Below are 20,323 nucleotides of genomic sequence, written 5' to 3' on the forward strand. Positions count from 1 at the left end.
TTCTCTTTAATTGATGTATATCTCCTTCCTTCTTCAAAGGTTAAAAATCTATAAAACAACACAGCACTATGGGATGATTAATAAAGTTATATTTTATTTAATCTGACAGAAAATGACAAAAAGTATTCAAATTTTGTTTTTCCAATATCTCGCAAAGAACTGAGATAACATGTAACGCTTAACAGACTCAAATATTATAAATACTAACATTATAATTACTTTACCCCTCTAGCCGATGCCTTGTTATTCAAATTTTGCTTTTCATTTCTCTATTGAAGTCAGTCACTTAGTATTGAGCAATATATTGTGTCTCCCAAAATATTGAACATGAATGAATGACACGTGTTATTTTAAAGCAAGTCTAATATTTATAACTTTTTATGGTTATATGTCCATTGGAAAATAGGCCTACTGTTACTTCTAACAAGGCAAATATAAGGTGAAACTATAAAATGCACCATTCAACATATAACATTCACAAAGAAAATCTTTGAAAGGTGTGAATAATGCATAATGTTCATCTTTTATATTTAATCTGCATAAAAAGTACCTTATCCTTAATGATAGAGGATGCTTGTCATCTTGATGATTGTAATTCTGCCAATACTTGCTACATTTTGCAAAGCAAAGCTTTTTGCTGTTCAGGAAAAATAAAAACAAAGAAATTCTCTTACAAGCCTAACTGAAACCTGGCAATGTGCACAAACCAAACACAACCCTTTTTCTTTCCCCACTGTCACTAAAGTGCAAAGAACTGTTGGAAAGACTGGCAGAGGTAAGGAGGAGAACCGCCTCACTTTTGTTCCCTTACAAAGTAAATCTAGACTGTACGTGCAAACAGAAACTGATCTTAGTCATCCAACATTAAAGTCATAACAGAAAGCCACATTATCCTCTTGGCTGAACAGTTATCTCAAACAGTTTAATTAAATTAACCAATTTGACTGATTATTATTAAGCTTACTGTAAGAATATCCAAAAAGTCTGGCACTACTGAATCAGGCAATGTTGTGAGACGGTTTTAAGTTGACTTCATTATAGGCCAAACCAAGCTCTTATTTTACAAATATACTTGGTCTGCCTTGAGACAAAACAGCAGAAGCAATGGCAGGCCATTAAGGGAACAGTCACAACGGTGAACAAAGAGGAAACCTTTTCTCTAACACACAATACTCTCATAGAGTATCATAAGCACATTAAACAGAAACAAGTATAAAACCAGGAGAGCTGAATGAGCAGCTACTAATTTCAGAGCTACTTTGGTGGCACTAGCATATTATCCAAATATCAGAGTAATGTCAGCCAGTGTGCCACAGTAGCATAGCTATGACTTGCCAAAAAACCTATGTATTGCCACTTAAAAATGTTTTAGAAGGGTATAAAACCACTTGTATCAAAGTCCATCTAATGTTTTAAAGTATGACATTTTATTTTCACGGTATATGATAAAAGAGGACCATGCAGTTTGACTCAGTACCCACCACACAGAAGTAGTGTACACACATACACCTTAAAAACGGCAATAACTCATTTTGAGTACTCTTTCATAAGACTCAAGTGTCATTTCCTTCATTTTCTCCAAAAGTTCATATTCTTTGAAAGTTAATGGAGTTAACCGTTTATATTTACAATGCGATCTACATCCGTTTCACTGTATTCTCCCTTCAGCTTCCCAGAAGGGCGACAGATCACAGGTGAACTACCCCAGCTCACAAGTGAGGTCACTACTGCACCTGAAAGACATTGATCTTGCTGGTGTTTTTCAGTGTCTGTCGCCGGTTGCAGAACCATACTCGCACAACCTCGCGGTCGTAGTTTAGCTCCCTTGCGATTTCCGTAATCTCTTGGCCTGTCGGCAGGGCGTTCTTCTCAAAGTAGGTGTTAAGGACTTCTATTGCCTGCGGTGTGAAGCTTGTGCGTCGCTTGCGTTTCTTCGACGGTTCTCCGCCAACAAACTCCATCAGGTTCTGCTGGCCTTTCTGATTCCACAACTCAGCTTCAGCCAGCCACCTCTCCAGCACCGGCTTCAGCTTCTGAGCACTCTTGGGGGTGATATCCAGCTTTTCAAACCTGCAGCACAAACAAATTATTTTAGTTAATCCAGAACTATATCATGGGAATATACTGCATGTATGTCCATTTCATGATCGAGATAATACATCATTCATTTCCATCCACATAAATTCAGGTAAGGTCTAGGCCCAATTTGCAGGTGTGTAACTCAAAGATTTTGGGCACTGGCCTGCTGAGCAAAGTAGCCCTGTTTATTACCAACCTACTGCCAAATGTGTTACTATTTTGTTTACTAACTCCATTACTGCCCAGGTTTTAATGCTACAATAAGATCTCTTTGATTCATGGGAAATAAACAAGATTTAACCATTTAGCCAGTTCCTAATACTACTACTTGTTTATTTTCACGTAGGCTGTAGCCTAAGCAATAGAAATGTCATTAGGCACCTAAATTAATCCACTGCGTCTCAGTTTATCCTTCCTTGCAGCCGATAAGGAAAGGTTAAATGCATTAATTTGAGGACTTTATAAAAGTTACCATAGCCTAGTTAATCTAATCAGCAGTAACTACATTTCCATGCGCACAATAATGCGACTATCACCAATAGTCTGAGTAAGACAATAGCACGATTAAGCCGTTTGCATGATCCTATAAAGTGACACCTCCCATAATAATCCAGCATACATGACATGTGCAGGTCTTGTCTTTTTGAGTTAGGCACCCGTGAAAGAAACAACAGGAGCTCTGTCACCAACTACACCTGCACAAATACACATCACACAATTAAAGTGTACACATGTTCTGACTGGTCCCTGTTAGTGCAAGTACAATTAGAGTACTACACATGTTACTGTGATTACACTTACTCCAACTAAGAGCATAATCACAGTATGGTGTTTATATTGGACCTGGCATGCTCACATTATTGTCTTAACCAGAGGTGGTAGAAGTACACAAATTCCCTACTCAAGTAAAAGTGCAAATACTCATTTAAAAATATACTCTGGTAGAAGTTGAAGTATCATTTCAAATCCTTTACTCAAGTCAAAGTATAAAAGTACGTGGATTTAAATTTACTGAAAGTATAAAAATAAAAGTCGTTCTCTAAAAAAGTCATTTCTAATGTTCTGAACTGGTTTTCTGTTGAGCGTTCCTCTGAATCCCAGATGAGAAAGAGTCTGCAGCTCAAATCACTAACCCGAACCCTAGCAGCTGAATTCACTAACGTTAATTCTCTCTCTTGTTGCTTCTCTCTTCTTTGTGTTGCTTCTCTCTCTGTCCCTTTCCCTAATTCTTGGTGTCACTTTGCTGAACAAGCAGCCAATCTCATTTGGCTCTTGATCAGCTGCTTCCGGGATGGAAGCTGTCTGATGCTGAAAATACATTTTTCTTAGAATCAGTTGATGAGTTCCCGAAAGTAACAAGTCTGTTTTGAAAATGTAGTGAGTAGAAAGTACAGATTTTTCTTTTGAAATGTAGTGAGTAAAAGGAAAAAGTCTTGAGTGAAAGAAAAACTTGAGTAAAGTACAGATACTTGAAAGTCTTACTTAAGTACAGTAATGAAGTATTTTTACTTTGTTACATCCCACCTCTGGTCTTAACTGCATTACAATCACATTTTCTGTGTGCATGTAAATGTGGTCAATGATCACATAATGGATGCACTGTGTGCACCCTGTCACTGATGCATCACTGCTCCCTTACCTTCCAAGTGTAATATACCAGTTTACTTTGGTTTACTCTTACTTTGAAATACCATGTTTATGCAGATTGTAGTGTTTAAAAAGAGAAACAAATGACTATTTTTAAATGAATGTACTTTGAGCACTTCCTCCATGAATTGGAAAACATTTCCATATGCAAGGGGGGGTGTAGTTTACCTGCAAATGGCAGACTGGCTGTAGGCCGGACCCTCAGTCGCAGTCAGAGCCTGCCCCACTTGTGTCTGAGTAAGCCCCAAGGAGAGCCGACGGATCTTGAAGTTCTTGGCAAACTCTCGAATTTCTTCCAGATTAATGCCCTCCTCGCTGCTGACTGCTTGCTGGGGTTCTAAAATTGTGAAGAGTCCAGTTAAAAATATCTACCTACTTAAAATGGATCTATGTTGGGAGAGGGAGAAGCAGGTGTACATACTGCTGACAAGCTGGCCCACTGTTGCCATGTCTCCACAGGTGATGGGGACCGAGGAGGAGAGTGTGGTGGCGGTCTTCATTACTGATGACTGCGGGGCGATGACAACTGCTGATTGACTGACAGTTACCGAAGCCTGGGAGGGAGAGGCAGTGTGTCAAACTTATCTACAGACAAAAAATAAGTCAGTAAATAATACTTTATATGAAACTTTTAATGATCTACTTGGCAAAATTTTGTCAATTTCAATGATCTCCAGGAATATTCAATGATCTACCAATCTATTCAGACTATTCAGTGGTCATCGGGTAATTACAACAGCTGTATCAGTTGACATGGATAACTGCAGACATTCTTTAATCCTTTCTGCAAACACAAACTCAAACAAAATTCAAACAGATTTCTGTCATCTACCTGTGTGCTTGGCTTGGACAGCACCGGAGGAGCTGCAGCCTTGGGCAGAACTGCAGCAGAAGTTGCGACCGCAGTGGGTCCATTCCCTAGAGTGGCGATGATCTGGCCCTGGGTGTTGAGAAGCAGCTGTGGGGTGACAGTCTGGACCTGCAGGCCCTGGAGGGGGAGGGTGGGAGTCGCAGCGCCTCCAGCCAGAGAGGCTGGGTTCACCAACAGTGGGAGGGTTCCTATGACCTTTAAACGACATCATTCAAATGAAAGAGAAATGTATGTAAATAAATGTAAAACTCTGCCCTACTGATCACTTACCAAACCCACTCTTAGGACATTCAAGAAGCTTTAATGCCGGTATTTTGGTTTCTGTGAAATTAGCACCTTCTGTTAGAAATTTGTTGGCAATGCTAGTGCAAGTCAATTGGAATGAAACTATGTCTTTCAAGATTGCATGCAAGCTATTCTACTTACTTCCATAAGCAATAGTAATGGTAAGAGTAAGTAATAGAACTGTTTGAGAGGACAATAAAACAAACTGCTTTATGCCCCATTGACTTGCAATAGCAATGCTAATGAATGTTAACCGGAGGCTGATGCCAATTTCTCAACAACAGAAACACCAGCATGAAAACCTTTTGAATGTCCTTGGAGAGGGTGTGATTATTGATCAATATGAATGGTTTCTAAAAATGCCAATGGTGCCCTATACACTTATTCTCATGCATTATTCATTTTGCCACCAGGCCAGTTATAAATTCAATAATCTTATTGGCTAATGATACAGTACTATGCTGAGGATGGCTGATGTTCTATTTTCCAACAGAATATTTTTATGGCATTTCTGCTCTACTAGAAAATATCTAGTGCACAGGACAAAGATAATGAGCCAAGTCCAAACTCAAACACTGAGTACATGGCACATATCCAAACCCACTGAGCCATGAGGACACCTGAATGAAATGCTTCCTTACCCTGATGAGGGCCAAACCTTTCAAAATGAATAGCCAAATAGAATTAAAGCCTTCTAACCTATTTGGAAGTGCCTTGGGTCTCTTTTTTCTCTCAACACCTAAATTATGTTGTATCAACCAATACAATCATTTAAGGATGGCAGTATGTTGTGATACCCACCTGCCCCTGGGCATTTGTGATAATCTGGCTGGTGATGCCAGCCATATTGGACATGGCACTGGTGATGATGGGAGTGGAGAGGGAACTGAGGAACTGGGGCTGTGCTCCCAGCGAAGCAGCACTGATCTGAGAAGAAAAATGATCACAACACATGTCTACAGCACAGGCAAAAAACAATATCACATGACTCTCAAGTCAGATATAAACTATGAAGGGATGTATGAACAGTAACAGTAAGTAATTCTTGCAAAGGTGTTCTTACAATGGCAGGATTGATGGAGAGTCCTGCAGTCTGGAGTGCTGCTACAGATATGCTGGGCTGAGAGACGGTGGTGGTGGCTGCGGTCACCTGGGCTGCCGCCACCTGAGCAGCGGTAACCTGGGTCGCCTGCGTCGGCTGAGACGTCACCTGCTGCATCGCGGCCTGCATCGACTGTAGGGAGGCCGCCTGCGGCTGGAACATTGTCTGTGCAGCGGTCTGCAGCTGGGGCTGGACCGAGTTCAGGATGGTTGCAGCTGGGGGAAAATTCAAGAGCAGACAATCTGTTACTTGGTCTGGATTGAAGTTATTCATTGTGAGAAAAAACATAAAAATGTTTATACAAAATGTTCAAGGTCAATTTTAAAGGGTACAGATATTACGAAAGAACATGATGTGCACAGCAAGTTGTGTTTTATGAGGGAGAAAAACATCCTCTAAAGCGCAGACCCTTTTTTACTTTCATGAAAATTAAGCCAGTGTCACACCTGCGGGAGACTAAAAAACATTTTTGCCCCCAAAAAAAAAAAAAAAAAAAATCCGACATTCCTATCAATAGTTCAAACCACGCAACGTAAATACTATGGCTTCATGGCTCTTCATTGTAAAACAAAAGACATAGTAATGTTAATTTTTTCACATATTATACTTAATGCTTTATTTTTATACCATAGAAACTCATAGCAACTTAATTTAGCCCAAAACTAAACACTGTGGGAGCCACCCACCATTTCCTGCTCTCTTATCCCCACTCTGTCTCACTCTGACCCGGCTACAGCTTCAGCCAGTCCCCTGACTTCCATGTGGTTCGGCATACAGTGGTAGTCCTAAGTAAACATTTACTAGCAAGTATACAACTTTCATAACCTTAAAAGTTGCATGTAAAAACTCTGCTCCACGCTCTGACTATCTGAAAAATCTGTTTGAATTTTGTTTGAGTTTGTGTTTGCAGAAAGCAGATGTATCATTTTTGACTCAAAGCATTTCTGAAGACAACAGGGCTGCAAAAACTTTTGCAATTTTTCTTTGAAATTTAGCACAGGCATTCTTCAGAAACTCACATTTTCTATAGTGCACAGGGAACAGATTTTGTGTGTTTACATCCATCATGATAATCGATGAGACACACACACACACACACACACACACACACACACACACACACACACAGGGAGTTTGTGTCTTACCTTGGAGGCCAGCTAAGGGCAGTTTGAGGAGGTTTCCAGCCGTACTAGCTGCTGCCAGCCCAGGGAGAGTAGCTACGTTAGTGGTGGGGAGGGTAAGCACAGCCAGGCCCCCCTGGCCACCGATGGACCCTGCCATGCTGAGGGGGATGAGCAGGGGCTGGCCCAGGGAGCCTGTCTGGGCCATCATCCCTGTCATCAGAGTAGCCAAGCTTTCCTGGGTCAGCACCTACAGTGGGGGACAGGTCATGAGGGTAAAATAAATGTCTTTCAGTCACAATTTAGGGATGTGCAGAATCAACTACCATTGGTTACTTCTTCATTATGCCAACCAATAGTAATTGTTAAACATACACTTTAAGAAAACAGGTGAACTCCTTCTTTTCTGGACATAAACATTCATTATTTTCCAAGGACTGCTAACCTCCCATTACCTAAGAGAACTGCTCTGTGCCAACACTTCAGCCTCAGAAAAGAAAGAATGACTCTTGTGCTTGTAAATATATCACCTATATCAAAAGGCATCTTGAGCTACATAATCTTTAAATGGTGAGAGTCTTGTGCGAGGTACCCATAGTCTCCAAACTGGATAATGTATAGATATATGGTCAAAGGTACAGAATGAATAGCCTCTCAGGAGCAGACAGCTGTTGTCACATCTGCAGTTGTTTAGCAGCACTTGTCCATCTCTGCAGCACCTCTGCTTCCACAAAGGGAAACAACTGAGACAACCAATCCAGTGACAACAACATATTCCTCCTGATGACTGAAGAGGCATATGGAAAGTGTACAGAGTCTGTGCATTTGTAGTCATACCTGTGGACAGCCTTGTACAGTGATGGGCATGGTGGCCTGGGGCTGTGGCAGGGACACACTGATGGGAACAGCAGGAGCCAGAGTTTGGACAGCAGGGGCTGCAGCCTCCACAGGCACCACCTGCTGCTCTCCCAGCACTGGATAAGCACACCCAGAGTTACTTACTACTGACACTTTAACTGTTTGTCACTGTTGTCATGTTACATTTGACGATAAAGTGTCATGCATGTATGAGTAGTAAGCTACTCGACTTTCAAATACAAACAGCCCAGGACAGTCAGTTAGGAATGTACCTATTCCCCCAGTGCTGTGGGGTACAGTGGGGCCGTCCTGCGTGCTGCTGGCCTCCGGCTGCTCTGGGGCCACACTCCCTGCCTCCTCAGCCTTTCCATCATGTACTGAGGATGGAAGACATGCATCGACCTCGACCTCTAGCACACGGATAGTCTCATGGCCAGACATCACAATGACCTGCGTCGTGGTCGGGAGGAAAATGTCAAGACCAAGTCGAATGCACAGTGAACTGTCTCCTCTATTCTCCTTGGAAGCTATTGTTCAAAGACTGATTTTATGATGGATGTATGACTGATGCAGAACAATATCTCTCAGTTATGATTGTGTTATTAGTTCGCGAAACAACTATGGTGAATACAGGCTTTCATTGTGGTCAAAATCTCATTTGATTTACTACCTGAAGGGTCACAAAGAGTAGCCAAGGGTTAAAATGATTATTTCTGTACTTTATCACTTCCCACCGAGCATCTATCTGTCACCCTATTGCCCACACACAGTACATCTGCTTTTAAAGTAATAGATGATTCATGGTATGCAATAATGAAAGACCTAGAGGAGAGGCAGCAAGACAACCTTGGCTGGAGGACAAGGTGCAGAGAGACAATGCAGGAAGAGATAGGATGCATACCTGGTTGTCTTTGGCAGGGAATTTCAAAGTGCAGGAACTAAATGGCTGAAAAAAGACTTCTGCAGTCAGACAGTGAATGGCTAAGGAGAACAGAGAAGCCGAGCACACACGTTAGGACACAATGACCCGAAACAAAAAAAAAAAAAGAGACACAAATGAAAGAGCATGAGTACACCAAAACAATGATAAGAGAGCATCAGCCAACAAGCAGCTCAAGCAATGCTTTCTGAAAGCTCCCCCCTCACCATGAAGAGCATTGCTTTTGTTTGCTGACTATGTCTACACAGAATGTCACTAGAGAGGAGAAAACCACAATTAATCATTAAGCATGGCAGTGTAAAGACCAGTAATCCTCACAGGCATAAAGCAGAAGGTATTAATAGATGATAAAAACCGGGGAAGGTGTACCAATCTCAATGAATTGCTGTGTGGAGTTAATCATTCCGTTATGATATGGTATGCTGGCACATGGGGGGTGACAACAGCAAATGACAGCAGAGAACTTGGAGACAACCTAAGTTACGGAGGTATGGGTGTGTTCAGTGTGGGTGTAGTGGGAGGAGAAGGCTCTCCGCTGAGTTTTGACAGAGGGTTAAGTGGTACCTGTTCATTGACAGTAAGTGGGGCATCTTTGGCAGGGAGATCCTGGGAGTTCATGGCTCAGCGCACCACCACCCTCACCAACCTCCTGGCATTCTGGGTGGACAAACACTCGTGAAACAACCAGCCGTGAAAGACATCTCCACTTGATTTTCTACCTGAATACTTGGAAAACCTAGCCCTGCTGTTCTGTTTTGCACCCATTTCAGAGGTAGACTTAGAGACAATGTTGAGTCTATTGTGATGGTAGCCCATGTTAGCCCATATCGCTGGGGCTCCCTGGGCAAAGGCGGCGTAAAGCACAACCACATGGAGAGGACTTTGTTTTTTTTATTCATGGCTATTTTGTGTCAAACCAGGACCAGACTGTTTCGAGGGGCCTATAAACAGGCCTCCTCTGTTGCACTTGAAAATGCTGCGGAGAACGAGATGAAACGTGCCGAGCATGGACATGAAAGTGGCTGCAAATTAAGAGTCAAACGTCAAACAAGATATACGGTTATGCTTTTCCTGCTGCAAAGTCCCCTTAGAAATGAAGATCTGTCAAAACTTCAGCGGGTGTTGATGGGCTCCCCACCCCCATCCTGGCCAATAAAAGTCTCGCCGCGTCGGCCACTTTTGGGGACGAGCTGCTACCACCAAGTATGGACGACAGAAATCATCTCGACCCATGCCTAGAGACCGAATATTATGTATTTCCCTCTCTTTATCATAAATATATAAATTATGCTAATTACGAACATTGCATATTAACCAAAACTCATTTCCTCTCGCCATTTCGCTGCTACGCGCGAATAGCAAGCTAGAAAAGAGCCCGGCTGTTATATTCAACTTACCGTGTAGATGCAGCTTATTTTCTCTTATCCTCCCCTTTTATAAAGGTCCTTGTCACAGTTTGTTTCAGTCACACATAATTAAAAATTCATCTCAGCTCCCAGACAGGCGCTGTGACTGCACACAAAAGAGGTATTTGCATTGATAAGGAGGCTTGCAATGTTAGGATCTTCTCTCTCTTAATATTTAATGACGGCGCCCTTTCTACAACAGTTCAGATCATCAAAAATCCTTGAGGTGTCTCACAAAATCGTATTTGTGCTGTAAAGTCGGGCAAAATTACACCAAAATTGGCCTTTTGCACTACGTCATGAACATAATTTATGCAAGAAAAAAATCTTGCATTGAAAAATGTCTGTCTCGACTTGAGAGGAGCCATGGTTCTCTTAAAGGGGAAGTGCACCTTTATAAAAGCTGCTTCACTGGGACTGGAATGAAGCATTGACTCCGTTAAATAACCTCTGCTAACGTTGAACTGCGCAGCTACGCTAATAGCTTTCTTATTGCTCGTTGTTCTATATTGATAAAATGAAAGAATTCAAACCGATGACATGAATGTTTCTATGAATAAGTAGCCTACAGAATTATGCAAATAACACATGAGGACCAACTGCAGTGATGGTTCTGCATAGTTAGTGTGGTGTACATTTTTGAAAGTGTCCAATCAGCTTCATAATGAATCTGAGTGATCACCTTCATCCCAACATGCACCAAGAGTAGTAGCCTATCCGTTGGAAATTCTGCAACAACATTTTCCACAGCCCTTACCAGGAAAAGACAACATTCAGTGTACAAAGTACAATACAATGTATCTTGCGTGACAAGTCAGAGTTCAGCTTATCCTTTGGGCTTCATGGTCAGAAAAACGTATGTTGTAAGTTTAACATAGAGGGGAAAATATATTTAGTAGCTTAATGATTTGCAATGCACACCCATTGATAACAGGTGTCTGATCTAGTACTGTCAGTACTACACTTTTTCTAAGACGATTTTTGCCCATTTCAATTATCCCTGTCTTTGCATAGTGTTGCCCATTTCCTGTGTGTGTTTATGTTTAATGTTGAGTTCAGTGATGGAAATAAACTGCAAACATAGCAATCTCTGATTATCGTAGACATGTTGAAAAAAAAATGCCCATACCAGCCTCCTACATACATACAATTTAGATTTTTCGCATTTCAGTTGTGCTGCAAAATTTCACATATTTCGTTTTGTATCCCGTTGTTGCTCTGTATCATCACTGTAAAACAATACTAACGTATTTTAGGCAATAAATTGTGCAATATTGTATGGTGAGTAACAATTGACCTATACTATATACTCAATACTCATTACATTTCAATGTACTATATATGGCAGAGAAGGGTAGCAGTAGCCTACTTAGAAACTTAAAAACGAAGGATGCATCTGCAAAGTAGGAGAACACAGACATCGTATAGAGACTGCATAACTTTTCCTGTATTCTGACAGTAAACACAACATTTTTGTCTTGTCCTCTGTTGCATATTTTGCTGTTATTTGGAGAGAAAAAAACTGTATGACAATTAAAATCCATGATATGACATTATGCAATTCTTTGGCATTTTCAAAACGGGCTTTACCAAGGAGACAAAGACTCACAGGATGTTATCGGGTGCGTTTTGGGTCAAGTCAAGTCAAATGTTTATGGTTGTGCAGATTTCCCACAATAGAAAAAGAAAGATATGTCAATGAGAATACTTGTATTATGATATGCGTTTCACTCAAACTGAAAATAAGTGATGCCAGACTGAATCGGAGTCAGAGGTGAGAACTCCTTCCTTTCCTTTCGCCTGGAACTCCACGGCATTTCTACCTATAGGGGGCGCGCGCGCTTAGAACACGCAGTGCGTGAGAACCATAGACTGAGAACGAGTGACGTAACCACTTCCACCACAACAAGCTGAAAAACAAGGAAGTGAACTGTAACCTGTCACAAGGCCGTGAAAAGATACCCGGACCTCCGTTTAATCTTTTATTCATCAGCCTACGGATCAAATCAGAACAATGAACAATAAAGGTATTTCTCTAGTCATTGTATATGTAATTAGCCAGCTGTTAGTTATTCAAGCTGACGTTTTGGCTAAATCAAGGTCTGTCGTTGTGGCCAGCTAAAGCGGACTTAACGTCTACGTACATGACAATAAACTAGCGTCTGTTTGCTAGGCTGTATCTTATCAAACACGTTGAGCTTGGACGAGCTCTTTTGGTTTGGTTTATTATCGAATATCATATTAATAACGAAAGCCTGATATATCGCTTTCACCTTACATTACTATACCATATAATATTAAACCAGCTAGTGGCCAACCAACATATTTACCATAAGCTAACATCACTCATCCACTCCAAACCTCAATAACAAAGCTGACGTTTATTTGACTTTTTTGGCCTTTACCTTTTCCTCTCGTCTCACCTGCCCCAAGCATGGGAATCTAAGATAGTATCAATAATTCGTATACCGATTGTCTGAATCACTGGTCAACAACTGCGAGAGTTGTGTACAGTCAATCATGGAAATACTACTGCCGTCCATTGTTCGGAGGCTAGATGTTTCTCTTCCTGCTGAAGCTGTCATGAATTTTCCTGTATTCTGACAGTAAACACGCCATCTTTGTCTTGTCCTTTGTCACATGCATTGTTGTTATTTCTGAGAAAAAAAAATGCATGCCTATTAAAATCCATTTGTTTTAGGCCATTAAAATAACAACTATATTTCACAAAACTGTACCACAAAAGACACGCCAAGACACTCACTAAACCTGGGATTTCTGTCAAACAGAATACTAATAATAATTTTATATAATTGTAAATAATTGTTAATATTTGTAATAATTTACTAATTGTATTTAAATTATTTTAACATTTAAATTTTTTTTTTTAACAAATTTGAGTGGCATTGGTACCCCAAGACTATTTTGAAATGAGCAATAGTATGACTGGACATCCCTTTTAAGGTAAAATGCTGTTTTGCAGGTTCATATCCACAGCAAGCTGTGTACCCTCAACAGAGCACCGCACCTATATACCCCCCTGCTATGCAAATGTCTCCTCAGGCACCTCCCTACACAGATGCACCACCTGCATATTCTGAGGTAAGTTCAACATCAACTACAACATTATACTTGTGCAATGACACAAATCGTACTCACCCACTCTATTCAAACACCACGGTCATAATTCAAGCATATCTAAACTCCTCTTTCCATCTCTGTTTCCGCAGATATACCAGCCCAGATTTGTGCTTCCACCTCAGGTGCCCGGTCAGGTGCCTCAGATGTCCTCTCCATACCCCGGTGCTCAGATGTTCATGCCCATGCAGGCACCAATGCCTGTTGGGCCGGTGGGCCAGAATGTCCCCATGGCCTACTATCCCATGGGAGCTGTGTACCCCCCTGGTTCAACAGTGATGGTGGAGGGAGGCTTTGATGCTGGAGCACGCTTCGGAGCGAGCAGCAGTGTCTCCATCCCAGTGAGTATCCGCTCAGTTAAATGATTTCAAGGAGCCAAATTGATTGCAGTCAATAAGATGACACTCAATACTGCCTTTGCCCCAGATTGACAAAATAATTGTCCTTTGTATGTCTGGAGGAAAAAATGTCAGTTCTTGTTCAAACACATTTGGGCAGTTGATCAGAGTTATATTCATGTTGATGCTTATTTCTCCCCTTCTCCAATCGTGCTCCAGCCCCCTCCTCCTGGACACCCCCCCAACGCAGCTCAGCTGGCTGCCATGCAGGGTGCCAATGTTGTAATGGCACAGCGCAAGAATAACTTCTTCCTGGGTGGCTCCAGTGGAGGTTATACCATCTGGTAACAGCAACCATTCTCCTCAACTCCTCCTTCATGCCTAAACCGTGTCCCTATTCCAAATGATGCCCTTCCCCTTCCCCCGTCCCATACGCCTCCCTCTTCAGGCTGCTTGGCCATGCCACGATACTGATATCACCTAACAGAATGTAATACTTTAGAGCCCTCATGAAAGGTACAGTACTCCACTTCTGACCGAGAGATTAAATATCACAATTGATGGATACCACTGCCTGGAGAGGACAAAAGCAAATCTGTTCCAAGTCATAGAGCTCATTCCATAATTCTTCATTGAGCCCAGCCTCTTTGGTCATTCCAGATTTTACCTCTTTCAGGTTCTGATATCTATATTTGTTCAAGTGAAGCAAATGGATGACAATTTGCATTTAGATGTTCTTGTACATGTATAAACTAGGTAAATGAAATGGTGAGATATCAAATCCGCATTATATACTTTAGCTGCTTTATGGTTACAATGGAATGCAGTTATGAAGTTGCAGTTAAAGCTCAAAAGGAAAAGGGGGGCCATCTCCACCTGTCTTTTTGAAAAACTGTTACTATTAGCGTAGTTACATGAATAGCTGTGTAATAAGTCTGTGTTAATATAATGATCATTATAGAAATTACATTTTAGCTGAACAAAAAAAAAAAAAACTTGGATGCCCTGAGCTAGAATATCATGTCTTGTGTTTTGCACAGTATCCAAAATACCACGACAAATTTGTTGCACAATGAACTGTCCAATATCTGATGAATTCCTTACCTTTTAATCAATTGCTAAGTAGATTTAAGCAAAATAATAAAAAATGATTACATGCAATATCCAAAGTGGTTTACTGTACCTTATTGGGCAACTGGTAGATGAACATAGTCAAGTGCCAAAGAGCACTGGCGATAGCCCTAATTTAAAGCAAATTAACTTCAGTAAACTTAAAGGAAAGAAATTTAAAGTAAATCCAAATAGTGAGTTGAGCGGAAAGGAGTGGTTGGTGTAACATTTTGGCTTGTTTTTGTTGTTGTTGTTGTTTTTATTTCACAGTCGGATACCCAGAGTTAATACACTAAATGTTTTATTGTACAGATTTCAAGAACTACCAGTTTCCACTCTGTCTTTTCATATAATTTGGTATCATCTGCTCACGGGTTTGAAGTATTTATTCACTGTAGAAAAATGCCACCCTTGTGATAGCATCATTTAACATTTTCAAGAGAGTTGAGGTGACTTTATTTCTTAAATATTCAGTGTTTTTTTTCCACATGTAAGTGATTTATATGTTTAGTTAGGGTAATAAATTTGTTAGTATAACCAATGAGCTGGTTGTACCAAAGATCTGGTCTATAATGCACTGTTTGGTTGTGACTTGAAATTTGAAATGTCGCAATTTAAAAGCAAACATATCATTGAATAAGCAGTTATGAAGTTGTTGGTACCTAGACCTTCAATCTGACATGATTGCAATAGTAATTTAACGTGGTGTTGGTCACTTCATGTAGATTAATTGCTTCTTTAAGTTCTTACATACTTTTGCACCTTTGCTATGTATAAGTTTTAAAGATTAAATACTTAATTTTATCTGAAATGCACTGCTAAGCAAATCTGAAAAGTTGCAGGCAAGGGGCTACTCTTTCTTTGAAGTCTTGTTTTCATTTCTTTTGAAGAAAGCTGTGAAATTTTTGAACATTTTAGGATTGTAAAATATGACTTGCTCCTCAAGCCAAGTCCATTTTAAAGTAACGCTGAGATGTGGCATATTGTTCAGTAGCCTGAAAGTGTATGCAAACTTCTGCAACAAGGGCACATCACTGTCTCCACAATTGTTAATTTCCAAGACATTTTTGTGCTGCTAATTAAACTACTTTAGAACCTTTACTTAGTAAGTTATCTTACAGACTTAAATAAGATATGTTAAATTAGGTAGGTCAGTATGGATACCACCAACTGATACTTGTAGATATTTTTCATTTTGGTGTCTTGTAACGTCATGTGTCGCTGGGTATCCGACATACCATACCAAGTTTTAACAGCTGTGGCCAGCAGAAAACAAATGCTGTTGTTGTCAACCTGGATTTTATGTTATTTCAGTGTTACTTTGGTCAGGTCAAAGAGACCAGCTGTCTGGAAACCTGGTTGTATGCAACCTGTTTATCAGATGCATTTCCTCTGGGCAACACACATGACCAGTTACCATACCAGACATGGTTGACACATCAAATTTTTTGTTTTCATTTTTTTTAACGACTCAATGTGCATTCATTCTCACAAACACGCTGTTGTTTCATACAGCTTTGCTGGGAAAAGCGGCCACAGCTATTAAAACTTAAAATTGATTCAAACAAATGTTAATTCTTTTTTTTCTTTCTCAGCCCTGATTGTGTTTGTAAAGCAACATAATTGTGGCTTAGTCCCAGCAATATGAAGTACTGTAAACTATAGCTTACCAGTAGATGCCATGCCAACCACAGCCAGCGAATGGAATACTCTTTGTTGAAGGATTATGGACATTTATAGTTCAGGGATTCTCTTTAAAATATTTTGTAAAATGGATATATGTACTAAAGTGATTTGATGGACTTTGGTACACATTCTATCTTTTAAGATTACTAAAGGAGATGAGTGTCACTACAGTTTGCTGAGACATGTCAAAGATGGAATTCTTTGCAGAAGAACTTAGGTGCACTTAACTTTTTTATACTAAACTTAAAATTTAAAATGAAAAATTTAGAATAAAGGTTATTTTGGAAATTTGAAATGCTTCATGTTCATATTTTAATTTTAATCTCATTTGTTTGGAAAATGTATGGTAATACTCAAAGTGAACCAACTGTTTAAAGTGTACTTTTATGACAAGTTGACTTGATTTCCTACAACATTCAAATTCATTGTGCATTGTGTCCATTCATAGTTAAGATTCAGCCAGATTGTGGGCACCATTATTGATGACATAAAGACGCTATAACGACTGAGACATCACCCTTTTAAAAATAAATTTCACAAAATATTGTGGGAATGCAGAGAACAAATTTTGTGTAAGTTGTCACACTGTGTAATGGCACCAGTTCAAAAACAAGTTTTATTGCCGTCCATATTTTATCTTGACTAGAGAAGTCAGTTTTCCCAGTAACAATCTCTGGCAAAGGATCATATAAAAAAAATAAGACACAGTAAGAGCAAATATAGCCTAATATTTAGCTGCCCTGTAATCAAAAGAAGTAGTACATGGTTTTTGACCATCTTATAAAAAACATTTGCATAGTAAAACTGCAATTTCAAAAGCAACTTAACAGACAAGTAACAGTCCCCAACAGCACCAGAATACACACTGTATACATTTTGCTTGGATAAATATAAAGTAATGAGAGATACGCCTAAAAGAAACATTACAAGTAAAACATGGCTGATAAATAGTGCAGGACAGACTTGCTAATCACACTTCTTGATTGTTACCGAGTAATTACAGATCCTATAATGGTGACCTGGACATTTTTAGGAAATCCCACCACCTGTTTCATGCCTGGCTGTGTAAATCTGGACACACCTGTTGTCTGTCAGCTGTTCCGGATCCATCAATATGCACACTTCCTTCAGTAATAACCTAATCTTTGGCGATGCTTGTGTGCCTGTGAACATTTTACAGCACAAAATCTCAAACAAGTTTTATTTTTTTATGCCCAGTATGCAGCGGGCATCCTTCAAAACACACATACGCCCATTTCTTCTCAGTCTGCTAGAGACTGCTATTTTTGTTACAGTCCACTCACTTCTTTGCTGCAAGTCTTCCACCCAGTTCATATAAAGTATTCCTTCTTTTCGCTTGTAGCCCGGTCATTGCAGTCGTCGTCGGGATCCTCTCCTGGAGCAGGTTCCCCTGTCGTTCTGTAGTCGCCCTTGTTGTGGCAGAGATACCGGTAAAGCAGGAAGCCCAAAACAGCTACAGTCAGCAGGACCAGAACGATAACCACTGGAGAGATAAAGAAAACAGTTTTAAACGACTGTTTGGAGACATGATAACCTCAGAAAAAAGTAAGGAAAGTTACCTCCAATAACCGTGGAGTCTGTGTGCATGGGGACCGCTGTTGTTACCGCTGGGGAAAAACAACAAGTAGATCAATTTTAAACAAATTGGAGGTAATAGGTAATAGACAAGGTAAGCAGGTAATTACTGAGAGTCTGTAACTGAACACCATTTTAGAGGACAGAAACAATGCCATTTATCATTATTATGGGAAAGTCTTGGGCCATGTAGCCTTTGGCTTTAGGAGGCAGTTTAGGAGGTTAGTGTGCTAGTAATAGAAAATGTAAGAGCTAGAGAACAGGAGTTACCCTCGATCATGGTGGTGTCTGCTTGTGTGGGACGTGATGTTAAAGACCCCATATCTGATGGTGAAAAGCAAGCAGTAAGTATGTTGGTGATAGAACACAAACAATAAGGTGATGTTATCAGTATACTTATAGTTGCAACTCGGCTTTCGAGGCAACTGGTTAGTACGCTCATAACAGATTTGAAAATGTGAGTATAGTTACCTTCAGCCAGGGTAATATTTGCATGTGTGGAAAGCGTTGTGAAAGATCCCATTTCTGATGCTGTAAAAATACACCAGTTAAATATGTTAAAAATGGCATAAAGGGTAAGTTTCTATCTTCACAATAGTGTGCTAGGAGCAGCTTGTGTAACTGCATAGTTTCTCTCCAAGGAGGGAATATTTAGTGTTGTGACACGGTAATCTGATTATCAAGGGCTGGAACTGAAACAAACTTGTCAAACCCTTATTTGATTTCGAATCCATATACTATGACGCAACGTCTTAATCAGAGAACACAACCTGCAGTCTGACTAAAAGGGCTAGGCAGCATATTCAACATGCAAAAACTTGAAACCACCTTCTGTTTCACTCACTGCACAACGATTTTGATAAAAAAAAACAACTTCAAGAATCAGAATTTGTCAGTGGCACATTTGCACACCAAGCCTAAACTCCCTGTACCCGACCAAAAAAAAATTTTTTTAAATTGTGTAACCCTTCTGCAGTAATTTCTTTTTATTGGGTCTCAATCATGGGATTTTGTGTCAGCACACAAATTGCAATGGGGTAGGTTTACAGTTTACAAGTAAGAGCTTAGCTGAATTCATTTCATATAATGTGCTAATGTACTCACCATTCATGGCTGGACTGGAGGTCATGGTGAATGTCAGCTAATTCACTATGCGAGAGAAGCAGAGATAAGGATGCGAAAACAAAAACAGTGAACTTCCACCTATTGGAAGACAACATTTCCACAATGAAGCTAATGTGAAAGCAGCCTAAATGTTAGACAAGCTTTATTCCACCTATTGTTAAACTTTTAAAATTGCTTCTTTTGTTTTCTCCCATCGTTAATGCCATCATACCACATTTATCAGCTGTCTCTCTTTGTCTCACTCACTGATAAGTAAACCGGTTGGCCTGACCTTTTATTGAAATACGCTTTACTAGTCTCACTTCCTCTTGAAGATATAAACTTTAAACTTGCTTTGAGACAAAAAAAGCGAAGCAAAAAGCATAAAGGAGCTAACTTTTCGGGTGAACTACTCATATGATTTCCAAACACCCAGCAGCCGGACATTGTTCATCACAGCTGTTGTGTGAGCACACACTTACCTGGGCGCAGCGGGCGACCGTCTCAAGTCTCTAACACACTTCTAACTTTTTCCCAGAGACTAAACGAACTTGTATGGCGGCGAAAACGAAGAAACTGTCTCAAGTTTTAAACTGAAACTGTGTATGACTCTTTCAAAACGAATGAAACTGAGTGTAGGAGATGCAATGTGCTTTTTTCCCCAGCGCTCGTGAGTCATGCGCACGCTCTCGATTTCCGCCCCTCCTTTTCCTCCCCTTCCTCCCCCAAAAAAACGAACCGGAGTGTTTGGTTTACACCGAAGATCGTCTATTAAGAAGATGAGTCACTCGATAGCTAAAAAATTGGCCCATCCGGAATAAGACAGTTCACGGGAGGTCTGTCCAAAAGCTAGTTCCCAGCTAAAAAAAGACACTCTGACTGCAAAAGTTAAAAATTAAAAGATTTAAACCATTGCCTCCTATGCCATTGTCCTGCACTGTGCATTGTTCCCTGATGAAGGCCAGACTAGGCCACAGCACACTGGTGCAATGTTGTTAATCTGTCCTTATCATGTGAAATGAAGGCATTTTAGTTTTCACAA

The 20,323-nt window shown here is 40.3% G+C and overlaps 3 protein-coding genes across 4 annotated transcripts; 1 reads left to right on the forward strand and 2 right to left on the reverse strand.

Moving 5' to 3' along the window:
* Positions 1 to 140: 140 nt before the first annotated feature.
* On the reverse strand, positions 141 to 10,591 carry pou6f1 (POU class 6 homeobox 1). Of its 2 annotated transcripts, none has more exons than XM_071532295.1 (12): positions 10,301 to 10,591; positions 9,468 to 9,560; positions 8,865 to 8,909; positions 8,236 to 8,413; positions 7,943 to 8,079; positions 7,130 to 7,355; positions 5,946 to 6,199; positions 5,684 to 5,809; positions 4,559 to 4,792; positions 4,148 to 4,280; positions 3,895 to 4,063; positions 141 to 2,070 (listed from the first exon to the last, which is right to left on the reverse strand). In XM_071532295.1, the coding sequence occupies exons 2-12, from the start codon at positions 9,519 to 9,521 to the stop codon at positions 1,725 to 1,727; spliced, it is 1,902 nt and encodes a 633-aa protein (XP_071388396.1). In that variant the 5' UTR covers positions 9,522 to 9,560; positions 10,301 to 10,591; the 3' UTR covers positions 141 to 1,724. The 2 variants fall into 2 exon arrangements, with proteins under 2 accessions (XP_071388396.1, XP_071388398.1); XM_071532297.1 differs by having other exon boundaries at positions 8,865 to 8,944; positions 10,301 to 10,330.
* A 1,621-nt stretch (positions 10,592 to 12,212) lies between these two features.
* Positions 12,213 to 15,439, forward strand: dazap2 (DAZ associated protein 2). Its single transcript, XM_071532300.1, has 4 exons — positions 12,213 to 12,336; positions 13,293 to 13,411; positions 13,540 to 13,788; positions 14,005 to 15,439. Exons 1-4 carry the CDS (start codon positions 12,324 to 12,326, stop codon positions 14,131 to 14,133), a joined length of 510 nt encoding a protein of 169 aa, XP_071388401.1. The 5' UTR covers positions 12,213 to 12,323; the 3' UTR covers positions 14,134 to 15,439.
* On the reverse strand, positions 14,726 to 19,981 carry LOC139655007 (small cell adhesion glycoprotein-like). Its single transcript, XM_071532301.1, has 6 exons — positions 19,764 to 19,981; positions 19,282 to 19,326; positions 18,649 to 18,708; positions 18,448 to 18,501; positions 18,162 to 18,209; positions 14,726 to 18,085 (listed from the first exon to the last, which is right to left on the reverse strand). The coding sequence occupies exons 2-6, from the start codon at positions 19,304 to 19,306 to the stop codon at positions 17,913 to 17,915; spliced, it is 360 nt and encodes a 119-aa protein (XP_071388402.1). The 5' UTR covers positions 19,307 to 19,326; positions 19,764 to 19,981; the 3' UTR covers positions 14,726 to 17,912.
* Between the last annotated feature and the right edge of the window lie 342 nt (positions 19,982 to 20,323).

This window comes from Centroberyx affinis, unplaced genomic scaffold (genome assembly GCF_046629955.1).
Source record: "Centroberyx affinis isolate AG114_WGS23_722 - 3 ecotype Tasmania unplaced genomic scaffold, CSIRO-AGI_Caff_v1 ptg002184l_1, whole genome shotgun sequence".
Taxonomy (NCBI): Eukaryota; Metazoa; Chordata; class Actinopteri; order Beryciformes; family Berycidae; genus Centroberyx; species Centroberyx affinis.

Bases quoted from the DNA above. Each gene is read 5' to 3' on its own strand.
- LOC139655007 (XM_071532301.1), bottom strand. From the start codon at position 19,306: ATGACCTCCAGTCCAGCCATGAATG. The intron at 18,709-19,281 runs GTGAGTACATTA...GTATTTTTACAG, and splicing joins CTCCAGTCCAGCCATGAATG to CATCAGAAATGGGATCTTTC. The intron at 18,210-18,447 runs GTAACTCCTGTT...GTTTTTCCCCAG, and splicing joins AGACACCACCATGATCGAGG to CGGTAACAACAGCGGTCCCC.
- dazap2 (XM_071532300.1), top strand. The intron at 13,412-13,539 runs GTAAGTTCAACA...CTGTTTCCGCAG, and splicing joins CACCACCTGCATATTCTGAG to ATATACCAGCCCAGATTTGT. The intron at 13,789-14,004 runs GTGAGTATCCGC...ATCGTGCTCCAG, and splicing joins GCAGCAGTGTCTCCATCCCA to CCCCCTCCTCCTGGACACCC.
- pou6f1 (XM_071532295.1), bottom strand. From the start codon at position 9,521: ATGAACTCCCAGGATCTCCCTGCCAAAGATGCCCCACTTACTGTCAAT. The intron at 8,080-8,235 runs GTACATTCCTAA...GTGCTTATCCAG, and splicing joins CCACAGCACTGGGGGAATAG to TGCTGGGAGAGCAGCAGGTG. The intron at 5,810-5,945 runs GTAAGAACACCT...TTTTCTTCTCAG, and splicing joins TCTCCATCAATCCTGCCATT to ATCAGTGCTGCTTCGCTGGG.